Raw genomic sequence first — 14,938 nt, 5'->3', positions numbered from 1 at the left:
CCGAACCTCTCCCTCCGCTGTATGGCTCCGAGATGAGGTTCCTCGTTTCCCGTTGCCGTTTGAGCAGGACATTGTCACACATTTTCCACGTTACATGTTTCTTACCCCTTTCTGCACATCGTATCCAAAAAGTAAAGCTTTTCCCCCATTCTCTCAGATGTTTTAACTTCTAGCGCACCATAAAATCTATCCAACGAGTTGAAAAAAGCGTTTAATTCGCCTCTCTCCTCAGCCGGTTACATGTTTTTAAGACATTGCGCAAGAGTTGCGCCCGTAGAGATAACATTACTGATTCCCCTACTGGTCAAATGTTGAATTGCATCCTCTAATGCAAAATATTATGGAACCGGATGAAGACCGAGGCAAATTAAATACTTTCTTCAACTCGTTGGATAGCTTTTATGGTGCGCTAGAACTTAAACCATCTGAGAGAGTGGCGGAAATGCTTTACTGTTTGGATACGATGTGCAGAAAGGGGTAAGAAACATGTAAAGTGGAAAATGTGCGATAATGTCCTGCTCAAACGGCAGAGGGAAACGAGGAACCTCATCTCGGAGCTATACAGCGGAGGGAGAGGTTCCGTAGGGGCTATATGCTGAACACTCAATAAACTTCATCACGCGCACGTCCTTGCAGAGCGCACGATCGACGCCACGCACGGACACGGCTGTGACGCACAGTCTCCCATCCAAACCCCCAAAACCTCGCCATTCACTTTGGGTCGCTTTGGAGAGACAGACCGAGTGGAATCCAGTGGATCATCATCATCCTCCTCCACCACCAAACAAACTAATCATATTCAGAGCGTGTTTTTCACACATTTTTAAACATCCCAATGAACGACGATCGCTTGTTTTAATAAAATTGCACTTATAGATCTAATAAACCCCAGTTAATCGCGTTGTTGGGAATGTAAAATTACGCACATTTTTCGTGCGTCCTCCTCGCGATCGTTCCGTTCTCAACCTTGGGACGTGTGATCGTGCTTGTTGCTGACCCCCCCCCCCCCCCCCCCCCAGAGCAGAGTGGATGGGACACAACATCAGGGACCACCTCAACATCATCAGCTCATCCCCGGACCCCGTCGGTATACGAGCTCTAGCTGGAGTGGAGTGGGACGATCTGGTCCACTGTGTCCAAAGCGGTGGATCGGCGGTCGGGACCCGTTTTTTTGGGTCGCGGAGCTAATGTTATGGGTCGCATGTCATTTCGATTTTGTTTTGAAATATAGGCTAAATATATTATTTCTAAAGATTGAAAAAAAGAACAGATCAGAATACAGAATAAATCACAACTTTTAATCAATTAAAAACAATTCCGACATGAACCAAATAAAATTATAATTACCATAAATGAAAAAAATAAAACGTTTATTATAGAAATAGCAGATCTGCAAGCTTGATCTGCTATTTTTGGAGACCAATAAGTGATCTATAGGCTATATTCTGTCCTATATCTACGGTTCAGTTAAACTGCAACTGCAGGCTGCGTGTAGAGAGAGAGAGTCGACGCGTTCTCTCTCTCCTCCCCAGCTGTTCCCACTGTGAGATCCAGTAGATCTCCACCTCCTCCTCCTGATCATAATTTCATTGTGTGTGTGGATCTAAACCGGACAGAATGCATCGCAAACTGCGGGCAGAGAATGCGCAACGGATCTGTACTCTGGAGATGATAAACAGCCTGGATGTTGGATTGTTCTTCTGAGACACCACCACTTTTTTTCCCAACCTTATATTCCTGTTATTATACCTCAAAGATGGTTTTAGCAGCTGTTCTCATCATGCTGTCCATGCTGGGTGAGTAATCTGACGTTTTTTTTAGCCTCTATGGCAGGGGTCTTCAACGTTTTCAGGCCAGGGACCCCCTAGTTCAGTGGTTCTCAAACTTTTTCGTGCCAAAGGACCCCCAAATAGACACTTATTAGACCGCGGGCCCCCATTTGAAAAGATAAGCCAGGGACCCCCATAATAGAAGATTTTTACGGCGCTCTAGCAGTGATTTCAACCATTTTAATTTCAAGGACCCCCAGTTTGGCATGCATTAGGCTACGGACCCCCTTTTAATGGCATTTCTATCTCTGGGACCCCAATTCATATCGTAAAATCAATGTTAATTTAACTCTGAGTGTACAAATGGAACCAAATGGACCCTAACGGGTCCATTTGGTTCCATTTGTACACTCTCAGAGTTACAGACCCATAAGGGTTCATTTGGTCCCTGTCCATCATTTAGCTGGGGACCCCCTGGAACCCCCTCAAGTACCCCTGGGGGTCCTCAGACCCCACTTTGAGAACCAATGCCCTAGCTGAGAGAGAGAGATGAAGCAGGGACCCCCTCTGTATTGTATAAAATTGTGTTTCAGATTATACCTTTTTTTAGGTTTACTTGGTCTGCTCTTTTTTTCCCTCACCTATACCTCTTTGCCAAAAATAGCAGATCTACAAGCTCACAACGCCTCGCAGAGAGCGAGGCGTTGTGAGCTTGTAGATCTGCTATTTTTGGCTAAAGTTCTCCTCAGGAAAAGGGATGCTAGGGTTCAAGTCGTGTAGGTAAAAAAAATAAATCCTCACACAAAGATTTGGCGGACCCCCCTGTAGTAACTCTGATGACCCCCTAGGGGTCCCGGACCCCCTGTTGAAGACCCCTGCTCTATGGTTTTAGCCTACTCATAATTATGTTGCATTATGTGTCAAAAACTGCTCTGATCCCTGGTCATGTACAGTTATAGTATAGGGATACAGGATAGGTGGGCACTATAGGAATATCTCTGTGTAAAATATGCTATTTTGTCCATAATGTTGAAAAATAAAATATTTGAAAAAAATGGTCTTAAGTAATGTAAAGCAGTGGTTAAAACTTTTTCATGTCAAGGACCTCCAATATTTTGTTCCCCCCAGAAGCAAAGATTTGAGTTACAAATGTTCGCTGTAAAAACATAGGCTATTCAAAGGTTTGCACACATTTTCATGATATATATATTTTTTTTATAGCAGATCTACAAGCTCATAGTGCGGCACTCGGCCACCCTGTGAGCTTGTAGATCTGCTATGTTTGAAAAGCCCAAAGTATAAAAGGTTAAAGTGGTTAAAATGATTGCGATGCTATATTAACAAAATTTGCTGGGGACCCCCTGGAACCCCATCGACCCCTGGGGGTCCCCTGACCCCACTTTGAGAACCAAGGATGTAAAGTATACATGATGTGGACATGCACGGTACATCATTATCAGACTTGATGTTATCCTTCAACTTCTTGTTTATGCCCCAAAATGACTGGATATACAGGTTTTGTAGCAAATTGTAGAAATATTAGACCTTAATTGTCGAATGTTTAAGCATGTTAATCATGTATACTTTTCTTAAGATTATTTTTCAATTATTTTTATTTTTTAAATTTTGGACAAAATAGTCAATTTTACATTGAGGTGCCGAGATGTCCCTAGTGCCCACCTATCATGTTACCAATATAACGTCTTTATTAATATGTAGATTAGGGCAATTTTGGCTACAAAATGTGCTTTGAGTGATTTGAATTTTAGTATGTATTTATGTTTTGCCAAAATTGCTCAAGGAGTTGACTGTGTGTGTGTGTGTGTGTGTGTGTGTGTGTGTGTGTGTGTGTGTGTGTGTGTGTGTGTGTGTGTGTGTGTGTGTGTGTGTGTGTGTGTGTGTGTGTGTGTGTATGGACCTAAAGTCAAAACAAAATATATATATAGGCTATCACTCGAAATTTTACATTTTGTGAATTTAATGAATTTCCTCATTGGTGTAAAGTAACTAAGTACTGTACATGTACTCAAGTACTGTACTTAAGTACAATGTTGAGGTATTTTTTTTTTTTACTTTACTGGAGTATTTCAAATTTTAAGTACTTTTACTTCTACTCCACTACATCTCAGAGTCAAATATTGTACTTTTACTCCACTACGATTATTTGAAAACTTGTTACTAGTTACTTTGCAGATTTAGACTATTATTACAAAACATACATTACCCACTCCAGCCCTATAATCATTTTGGCCATTTGAGAGTAGCAGATCTACAAGGTCACGAAGGTGCCACGGTGCGATGCATTGTGAGCTTGTAGATCTGCTATTTGCAAAAGATTTATACATTTGAAAACGTGTGAAATGGGTCATTCTGCATAATGAGTACTTTTACTTTTGATACTTTTAAGTACATTTTGATGCCAATACTGTACTTTTACTCAAGTACATTTTGAATTCTGGAGTTTCACTTGTAACGGAGTATTCCTGCATTGCAGTATTTATACTTTTACATATCCCTTTAAGACTGGGAACGCATCTGTGTCATTTTTAGATTTCTTTGGCTATTCAAAAATAGCAGATCTACAAGCTCATAGCGCGGCACCGAGTGCCGCGCTATGAGCTTGTAGATCTGCTGTTTTTGATAAATCTTGACAATTTGTGCAAATCTTTGAATATATATTATGTATCTTTTTTTAAAGCAAACATTTGTAACTAAAATGTTTGCTTCAGTATAACAGTTTCTTGAAAAACGTATGCTTCTATAGCAGTGGTTCTCAAGGACCCCCAAAATGATATGTATTTGGCAGCGGACCCCCATCTCAAAATGTTTTGTTCCAGGGACCCCCCCAGAAGCAAAAATTTGAGTTAAAAATGTTCGCTTTACATGATTTGACACATTTTCAAGATTTTGAGTGGTGCCAGCCACTCCTACACTTGACCGTGTGTGTGGTTCCGTCCGTCCGTTTGAGCGCGGCCTCAACAGCTGCAGCTGATTGCAACACAAGGATGCAACCAGTTACACTAATTTAAAGACACCACTCTCTTCACACTGGGTGTGATTTAAAAAAAAATAATAACAGAATGAATCTCCTTTATAGATTCAGCATCCACGCTAAAGGGTGCCGGTGGTGACGGAAGAACCACGGCCTCTCGCTCCTCGGCCCACCTCCCCGTCCCCCCGTCCCCAGCCCATCGCCTGGACTGTGTGAAGGCCAGCGAGCAGTGCCTGAAGGAGCCCGTCTGCTCCACCCGGTACCGCACCATGAGGCAGTGCGTGGCGGGCGGCGAGAGCGCGAACAACGGGACCGCCGTGACGGCGCCCGAGGCGCAGGGCGAGTGCCGGAGCGCCATCGACGCCATGAGGCAGAGCCCGCTCTACCACTGCCGGTGCAGGCGAGGCATGAAGAAGGAGAAGAACTGCCTGCGGATCTTCTGGAGCATCTTCCACAGCCTGCAAGGTATTATTAACAGAGTGGTGGATAGGCTCTATGCACAGCAACCATATTGGGCAGAAATTGGACCTCTGCCTTATTTCCTTCACAGGTGTTACCAATGATACTAATGAAGGCTCTGTTCCATTTAGTGTAGATAGTGGATAGTGGACAGTGGTTCTAATTTCTAGAACCCTCATAACTCTGAGAGTGTACAACATGGAACCAAATGGACCCTTACGGGTCCATTTGGTTCCATGTTGTACACTCTCAGAGTTACACACCCGTAAGGGGGCCGTTTGGAACCCCCCTCAAGTGTTCCCAGTGAGCCAACATACACAATGTCAGCACAGACTCTGTTTGACCAGAATGGAACAGAGCCTTAATTAGTATCATTGGTAACACCTGTGAAGGAAGTAAGAAGAGGCCCAATTTCTTTCCAATATGGCTGCTTTGCATAGAGCCTATTACCAGTGGTGTAAAGTAACTACTGTAGGTACGTTTACTCGAGTACCAGACGAAAGTACAGCTTTGAGGTGATTTTACTTTACTGGAGTATTTCCAATTTGTCTGTGCTTTTACTTCTACTCCACTACATCTCAGAGGCAAATGTTGTACTTTTACTCCACTACAATTATTTGAAAACTTTAGTTACTGGTTACTTTGCAGTTAAAATTATTAAACTATAAAACATACATTAACCATTTTAGCCTTTTATACCTACGCTATTTTCAAACATTTTTGAACTTTAACTTTTGGTACTTTAAGTATAAAAGTATTGGCATTAACATCTACTTAAAGTACCACAAGTAAAACTATTCTCATTGTGCAGAATGTCCCATTTCTTCACAAGTTTAAAATGTATAAAAAATATTTTGATAATAGCCGATCTACAAGCTCACATGTGACGCATTGTGAGCTTGTAGATGGGCTATTTTCAAATGGCAGAAATATATATATGAGTGGTTAATGTATGTGTTGTGATAATAACCTAAATCTGCAAAGTATCTAGGAACTAAAGATGTCTTGATACTGGAGTAAAAGTACAATACTTGCCTTTTGAGATGTAGTGGAGTAGAAGTAAAAGTATCGAACATTGGAAATACTGAAGAAAGTCAAAATACCTCAACATTGTACTCAAGTACACTACTTGAGTGAATGTACTTAGTTACTTTACACCACTGTAAGGGGGTCAATATTTATATCTGTACATTGTATTGTCGTGCAACTAAGTATTGATTAGGGGTTACATGTGTGTCTACTGTGTCTTGGTTGTGCTAGAATAATCCATACTTCACTAAACCAATACCAGGGATTAGATAGCCTACTTATTTTTTTTTAAAGAACAAAGAAAACAGGATTTTGACATGAAATAAAAAATGTAAGTTTATGAATAGCTTATTATGAATACAATGAAAAACATGTGTCGTACTGTAGATTATCTCGCCCCCTCACTCTGTGTCTATCTATCTATCTATCTATCTATCTATCTATCTATCTATCTATGTCTTTCTCTCTCTGCGCTAACTCTCTCTTTGACTCCCTTCCCCCGCCCCAACCCCCCTCTCTCTCGCTCTCTCTCACACTCACTCACTCACTCACTCACTCACTGTATCTATCTATTTATCTATGTCTCTCTCTCGCTGCGCTCTCTCTCTCTCTCTCACTCTCTGTATCTATCTATTTATCTATGTCTCTCTCTCTTTGACTCTCCCCCGCCCCTCTCTCTGTATATCTCTATGTCTCTCTCTCTCTCTCCCCCCCCCCTCCCACACACACACACACACACACACACACACACACGACCCGATGCCCACGTGTTATTGATTGATTGTCCACTGCTCATATCCAGGCAATGATCTGTTGGAGGAGTCACCCTATGAAGCGGTCAACAGCCGGCTGTCAGACATCTTGCACTTGGCTCCCATCATTTCTGGTAAGAGATCTAACGTCTCCTCAAAGATGCCTACATGCTCCAAATTAGGCTCTATGCACAGCAGCCATTATTGGAAAGACATTGGAGAAGACTTCCTTACTTCCTTCACAGGTGTTACCAATGATTCTATCTGATGAAGGCTCTGTTCCAGTTCGTGTAGCACAGTGGTTCTCAAACCCTTTATTTGCAAGGACCCCCATAACTCCGAGAGTGTACACTCTGAGTTACACACATTTTAAGGTGCCATTTGGAACCCCCTCAAGGAACCATGAGGGTCCCTGGACCACACTCTAAGACCCACTGGTGTAACAGAGTGTTTCCAGTGAGCCAACATGAACAATATCAGCACCTTTCACTCTGTTTGACCAGAATGGAACAGAGCCTTCATTAGTATCATTGGTAACACCTGTGAAGGAAGTGAGAAGAGGCCCAATGTCTCTCCAAAATCCCAAGTCATGACTTTCTTCTTATCACTTATCCACCAAACGTTTCTTACTGATAACTGAGGTGATTCCCCTCCCCCGCTCAGTAATATGATGGAATTAAAGGTAGGGTAAGTGATTGTCTTTGGTTAAAATACATGTTTTCGCGATTGTTAACACGGAACCCACATAGCCGGCGCCACTGCTCCAGGCCATGGAAAAGGCTTGTGGCGACGTCGGTGTTGAGGCCTGTCGGGGGGCGCCACTCGAGGCATTTCTTCCAACGCTGCTTGGACAGGGAAAACATTGCCTGTGATGTGGATGAGGCCCTCTGGCCAGACAGGAACCAGAGGCGTGATGCCTAAATCATGTAGGGCTTCATATTTCTGTGCTGTTTAATGTTTGACTATGAAACAAGTATAGGCCTACACTGAGTCATTTTACAAAAGGAGAAATGTCTCATTCTCCAGAGTCATTGTCATTCATATGGTGTGTTCCATTTCTATGATTGTCTTTTCAATTTTGCACTTCAGTGTGCTGTAAAATGCTTGGTAGTGTGCAGCAAATGCTTAGTTGTGTGTACTGTAATGAATGGTGTGTGTGTGTGCGTCATTTGAAAATATGGCTGTGTACCGAATGAAAACACAAGTTCCATTTTGTGAACAGATTTGATGGCAAAGAGTCATCTTGCGAAGGCAGTGTAGGGTTTAGCATTTTGTATGTGAGGTTTTCAGTTTTGTGTGTGCCGTTTTGAGAAAGCCGTTATTGTTTTGAGATAATTGTGAAACAACGTGAAAAAATGGTGACAAACTAAATAGCTCTATATTCTGATAGTACTCATTGCTATAGAGTGTTTGTTCAGTAACAGGAGTCTCCATGTCTCTCCCGCTCTTCATTAAACACTAAATGCATTTTCAGGTGGGGATACCAATGTTATCCAATCAGGATAGAGAACTCAGTCAGGATACAGATTAAACAAGTGAAATTGGAAGTGGTGACACAAACAAATTGGAAACTGGAACACTATGAAAATGAAGCTGATAAATGGGCACTCTCTCCTGATTGGCTGACATTTGCAACCCACCTGAAAATGTATTTTCCGTTTGTTAAAAAGCTGGAGAGACAGGGAGACTCCTGTGACTGAACAGACACACTATAGCAATCGAGCTTTAACCTTTTAACACAAAACGTTTTGTTTCAACCGAAACGTATCACTCACCCCTACCTTTAATGACACCTGTGTAGCTTGCTTTGTCCTGAGCAGTTTGTGTACATCTAGCGTGGATATTGTAATACCTGGATATCGGACATTTGGACATTTTGTCACAGAGGTGGGATGTGTTGCTATTCTTTGACAGTTTGTGTTTATGCATGGCCACTAGAAGCGGACAAATCCTTGCCTGCTTCCAATAGACCAATTATTTGTTTACCAACATTGAGACTGGACGCACAGGTGATTGTTTCATGCAATCAATTCTCAACCTGTTGTTTCGGGGTGCGCTGGTTTCAGCGCACCCCAACCCCCTCTTGTGTGTTGGCTAGTGCTGCGCACCCTAGCGAGACCTGACAGAATGGGTTCCATTTGCAACCGGTATGACGCTTGCAACCTTTGCGCTGGTTTCAGTTTATTCAACCTCCTCTCGTGTGTTGGCTAGTGAGGCGCGTCCTAGCGAGACATGCCATAATGGGTTTCATTTGGTGCCGGCCTGCACGCGCATACTGGTTCTTATCAGTTTGACGTCGTCTGTTAAGGGATCTATAGACGCCTTAACAGACAACGTCACACTGATAAGAACCAGAATGCGCGCGCAGGCCGGCACCAAATGAACCCCACCTCTCATAAGATGCAATGTAAAAGTGGTCACAGCCTCACGTGTAAAAATGCACCCCATCAAACTTTCAGATGTTGTTTTTCTCCCAGTGTGGAGGAAGAATGCTTAGGATTTTTACTGTGATCTCTCGCTCATGAAATATATATTTCTTGGTTTCTGTTGTGTGTAAACAATAATAGCAATTCAAAGCAGTTGTCCTCAAAACCCCGCCTCCAATGGCTGTAAAGTGTGTCTCTACCTTTGAAACATTACTGAGGTCTGCGGTTCTCAACCATAGGTCTGGGGACCAAGGATTTTACAGTGTATTGGTGATCGGAGTCCCACAGATTTAAAAAGAAGCTATCAAATGGGGGTCCGTGGCCTGATGCCTATCACACCGGGAGGGGTCCACAAATTTCAAAAGGTTGGAAAATCTCTGTGCTTAAGTGACCACATGTAGGTAGGTGCAAAAAAATGTGCTCGGTTCTGTCAGCGTTTTTTCCATTTTGTACTGCAGTCTGCAAGGTTTGTCAGCCCTCTCACAGCCCTCCATTACCGGTTCCCTAGCGCCTTTTTTTTATCTGCCGCTCTGACCTGCTCTCTCTATATATATATAAAACGCAGTCATTCAGTGCTGTTTCACTCTCAGCTCTCTCTCAAAGTGATAATGACAGGTTCTGACGCTTCTTTTTTTATTTATTTCTTTACCTAATGGCTAGTGTTACCGATGGGAGGAGTGCTCATTTCCGCCAGTATAGGACGGGGTTTTTGGGGGATCAGAGATGCTTTCATGAGCTGGTTGTCAATGAGCTTTCATTTTCGTGGGAGATGTCTGTTTTGTTTGTGGCTGTGGTACACACATTGTTTTTGAGTGGTGCTAGCCACTCCAAGGACTGACTTTGTGTGTGTGTCTGTCCGTATGTTTGAGCACGGCCTCAACAGCTGCGGCTGATTGCGACACAAAGATGCAACCAGTTACACTAATTATACACAAACAGGAGTGCAACGCACGCACGCATGCATGCATGCGAGCACACACACGTGCACGCACGCACGCACGCACGCACACACGTTTGAGTAAAAATACTTAAAATGAGTAAAAATACTTAGTAAAAATACGTAAAAGATGCTAAAATGGGTAAAAACACTTAAAAGTCAGTAAAAACATTTTAAAGTACTTAAAATGAGTACAAATACTTTAAAGTCATCAAAGTCTGTAAAAAGTGACTAATTTCAGTCAAAGCACTTGAAAGTTACTAAATGGAGTAAAAATACTTGCGCACGCACATTCACACACACTTTTTTACTAAATGATGAAAGATGTGAAAGGGGGCGGTAGAGACCGTATGGCAACCGGAAGGTTCCCAGAGCGGGAAAGCGTCTGTGTCATACATAGATTTTTTTTGGCTATTTTTTAAAGATCGTGAATATAAGTATTTTTAAAGCGAACATTTGTGACTCAAATATTTGCTTCTGGGGGATTCTACAAATGTCTTCTAAATCAGTTTTCTGGAAAGAAAAAAAACGTACGTTTCTACATCAGTGTTTCTCAAAACCCTTTTCCTGTCAAAGGCACTTCTAAAACAGTTTTCTGGAAAGAAAAAAAACGTACGTTTCTACATCAGTGTTTCTCAAAACCCTTTTCCTGTCAAAGGCACTTCTAAAACAGTTTTCTGGAAAGAAAAAAAACGTACGTTTCTACATCAGTGTTTCTCAAAACCCTTTTCCTGTCAAAGGCACCCAGAATGATATGTATTCGGCCACGGACCCCCATCTGAAAATATATTGTTCCAGGGACCCCCTAGAAGCAAAGATTTGAGTTAAAGCTTGAAAAAAGACAATATGTATATTCAAAGATTTGCTGTTGTTATGATGTTAACAATTTAAAAAAAAAAGCAGATATACAAGCTCATCTTGTAGATCTGCTATTTTTTGAATAGCCAAATAAATCTTAAAAATGACACAGATACGTTCCCGGTCTTAACGTGTTAATAATGGCTGCAGTGCTGTTGGCTGGGAGGTGCTCATTTCCGGCAGTATAGCACAGATTTGGGGATCAGATGTTTTCATGCGCTGGGTTTCAATGAGTTTGTGTATTTTTGTGAGGAGATGTCTGTGTTGTTTGTTGCTCGCTTGGAGCTGCGGCAGGGGCTATTCATCTTAACACATTCTTAGGTGTACAGGAAAAGAACAGGCCAGTGGAACTGTCTCTCCCTCTCTCTCTCTTCTTTCCCCCCCGACACGGTCGAGGCAGAAGGCCCCACCCCAGAGCCTAGGGTCTGCCTGACGTTTCTTCCAGTTAAGGGTCGAGTTTTTCGTTGCCACTGTCGCAAAATTGCTTGCTCAGGGTGGGACTGTCGGGTCTCTGCTCTACATGTAAAGTGTCTTGAGACAACTTGTTGTGATTTGACACTTTAATAAAATTGAATTGAATTGAATTGAACTATATTATTGTAGTGAGTTTTGACATTCTCGATCACAGGTTTTCAAGAGTGGGGGGGGTTGTGGTCCGTGGACCCCCAGCAGGCGCCTGGAGTCTCAATTGTAAAAGAGAGAGGGGAGCGGGTGGTGTGAAAAAAATAATTTCACACATTCAATTCAGTTAATAAGATGATTGTGTCAGTTTAACTCCTTCCAACCTGACGACCCTATTTTGTGAAAAAACAAATCCCAAACTGTCCAACATAAAAAAAGAAAAATCTAATATTATTGAAAATAAACAAGATCTACAAGCTCTCAACGTGCCCTGCTTCGAGCTTGCTATTTTACCTTTTGTATTTGTTTGTTTTACTCCCTTTTCTCCCCAATGTGGTCGTTATGCCAATGGATTCCTCCCCTCACACATTTGTGTGTCGTCACTGCTGTCGCATCGTTCGTATAGACTCTGGACAAAGCCAGGTGCACCGTGGGGGAATCGAACCCACCACCTCCGCGGTGGTGGGCAGCCACTTTAACGTAAAAAAAAACATAGCATAGCATACTAACATGCTAATACATGTCACCGACAAATACAAATAACTAGACGTACAAAGGAGAAGAAGGAAAAACGGCGGCAGTGAATGACACCTCCTGGGAATTCAAATCTACCTCCCCATGTTATTTTTTAAGGTCAGTTTTGAAAGAAACCGGTGATTCACACCCTTTAATAGATGATGTGAGGGCATTCCACATTATGATGGCAGAGTAGTAGAATGAGAATTGTTCCCATGTTTCCCCATTTGATACTACTTTAATATATACTTCATACACTGAAGTATAAAATACAGGGCTTACATTATGTGGTCCACAACTTGTGATGGACCACTTCTATTCCCTGCTGCCGAGCCATTTAAGTCGAAAGACCCATCGACTGTGGTGTCCTGCTACGTTTTCCATTTCTTATTGTCAATAAAGCGTAATGAAGAACGTCTGAAGCGGCGAAATGGAGTTCACGGCGGAGGCTGGCTGAACGGACCGTTGTCACGTTATTGTTACATTAACCCCTGAGCCGCCGAGCGTCTCACACACACCGTGCGGAAAATCATCAAGGTCGGGGGACATTCGTGCATTACTGCTACATTTAACCCCTGAGCAGTGGTGGAAAAAAGTACCAAAATGTTTTACTTAAGTAAAAGTATCAATACTGCAATGTAGAGATACTCTGTTACGAGTAAAAGTCCGGAATTCAACGTTTTCTTGAGTAAAAGAACAAAAGTATTGGTATCAAAATGTACTAAAAGTACCAAAAGTTAAGGTAATAAAATGTTTGAAAATAGCAGATCTACAAGTTCACAACGCGTCACGATGCGACGCGTTGTGAGCTTGTAGATCTGCTATTTTCAAATAGGTAGGTATAAAATAGGGCTGAAGTGGTTAAATGTATGTTTTATAATGTAATAATTTATATCTGAAAAGTAACTAGTACACTCTCAGAGTTACACACCTGTAAGGGGCCATTTGGAAGCCCATGAGGGTCCCTGGACCCCAACTGTAGACCCACTGGTGTAACAGAGTGTTTCCAGTGAGCCAACATGCACAATATCAGCACCCTGAGTCGGTTTGACAAGAATGGAACAGAGCCTTCTTTAGTATCATTGGTAACACCTGTGAATGTCTTCATAATATGGCTGCTGTGAATAGAGCCTATTTACCTGTTGCACCGCGGCCAGTGGGATGATGTTCACATTTTATTTTGCCGTTGTCGATAAAGGATGTAAGGCAGGGGTTTGACAAACGTTCGATGCCAAGGACACCTAAATTAGCCTGGCGTAGCTAGACTATATCACTGACTGAGTCCAATTTTTTTTTGCACTCGCAGATTCGTCTGGTCCCAGGCTACACCTAATTTTGAATTCCGGACTTTTACTTGTAACAGAGTACTTCGACATTGCAGTATCGATACTTTTACTTAAGTAAAACATTTTGAGTACTTCTTCCACCACTGGAGTTAAAGGAGCATTTCACCTCTGGAAGAACTTACAGTCACCCAATGTTAATAATATTTGTAGTAGATAACAGTAGCAAAATTTGAAATTTGCACCCTATGGCCGGAAACATAGAAGTCTGTGTGTTTGACTGGGGTTTGACTGGACTGCTGCATTACTACAATGACCATAATGCTTTGGGGCACTGCCCTTCCTTGTGGGGAGGGGAGGCTGCGTGGGGGTGTGGTCTACATTGTAGTCAGGAAATAAGGTGAGATAAAGAGACTATGAGTCAAATGACTCATAGTCTCTGAGGATATGGATACAAATCTAAAAATACAGATAAAACACAAAAAACACACCAGGATCATGTTTATGGGTCCTAGACATAGATAAAAATAGGGGTTTGATGCGAAATCGGCGAAATGTCCCTTTAAGTCAAACACCCCAAGAGTTAGAGAGTCTGCTAAAGCTGCTTCCGAAAACCACTGTGGGGTTACAGCGAGGTTAGTGGTGAGATTGGAGCTCTCTTGGGGTGAAACGGAGAATTCATTTTGTTTACAAGTCAGACAGTGGATAATTCAGCTGCCGGACAGCATTGGTAAACAAAATGTTTTTGAAGTCGCTCTGCCTTTTGCGAGTTTAATCTAGCTCCTGGGCTTTGATATCATGTGAGCCAGAATAAAGCTGTTTATGTTGAACAGAGGAACTCTGAACAGCAGAGTTGGTGTGAGGGTGTGTTATCATCAGCGGTGGAAGAAGTACAATACAGATTGGACAAAATTACATTTGATTTTATTCATAAAAAAGTGACATAGTGCCACTTTAACCCATTAAGACCTGAGGCTATTCTTAAAAATGTTTTCTAAATCCCAACATTTTTTTCAAGATTTTTCAGAAATAGCAGATCTACAAGCTCATAGCGCGGCACTCGGTGCTGCACTATGAGCTTGTATATCTGCTATTTTTGAATAGCCAGAGAAATCTAAAGTGACACAGATGCGTTCCAGGTCTTAATGGGTTAAAGACGGGGTGCCGTGATTTTCAGTGATTCACCCCCCTCCTAAAACATAATCATCAGGTATTATGGTTATACTAGGAGGAAGATTTCTTTCAAAAAGTGTACAGAAATTGATAAAATTATGTTTTATGTGGACACGCCTCCAG

At 42.1% G+C, this 14,938-nt stretch overlaps 1 protein-coding gene across 1 annotated transcript in view; it reads left to right on the top strand.

Moving 5' to 3' along the window:
• Nucleotides 1–1,756: 1,756 nt before the first annotated feature.
• Nucleotides 1,757–14,938, top strand: part of LOC311059617 (GDNF family receptor alpha-1-like) — a gene marked incomplete at both ends in the record, with an annotated part of 92,096 nt that continues 78,914 nt past the window's right edge. The window contains 3 exons of the mRNA XM_084077621.1: nucleotides 1,757–1,796; nucleotides 4,867–5,226; nucleotides 7,052–7,135. Coding sequence (XP_083933747.1) covers nucleotides 1,757–1,796; nucleotides 4,867–5,226; nucleotides 7,052–7,135 — 484 coding nt within the window. The remainder of the gene's footprint in view (nucleotides 1,797–4,866; nucleotides 5,227–7,051; nucleotides 7,136–14,938) is intronic.

This window comes from Gymnoscopelus microlampas, assembly GCF_963454915.1.
Source record: "Gymnoscopelus microlampas genome assembly, chromosome: 14".
Classification (NCBI taxonomy): domain Eukaryota; kingdom Metazoa; phylum Chordata; class Actinopteri; order Myctophiformes; family Myctophidae; genus Gymnoscopelus; species Gymnoscopelus microlampas.
The sequence above is the reverse complement of the archived record's forward strand: the minus strand, read 5'-3'. Positions and strand labels throughout refer to the sequence as shown.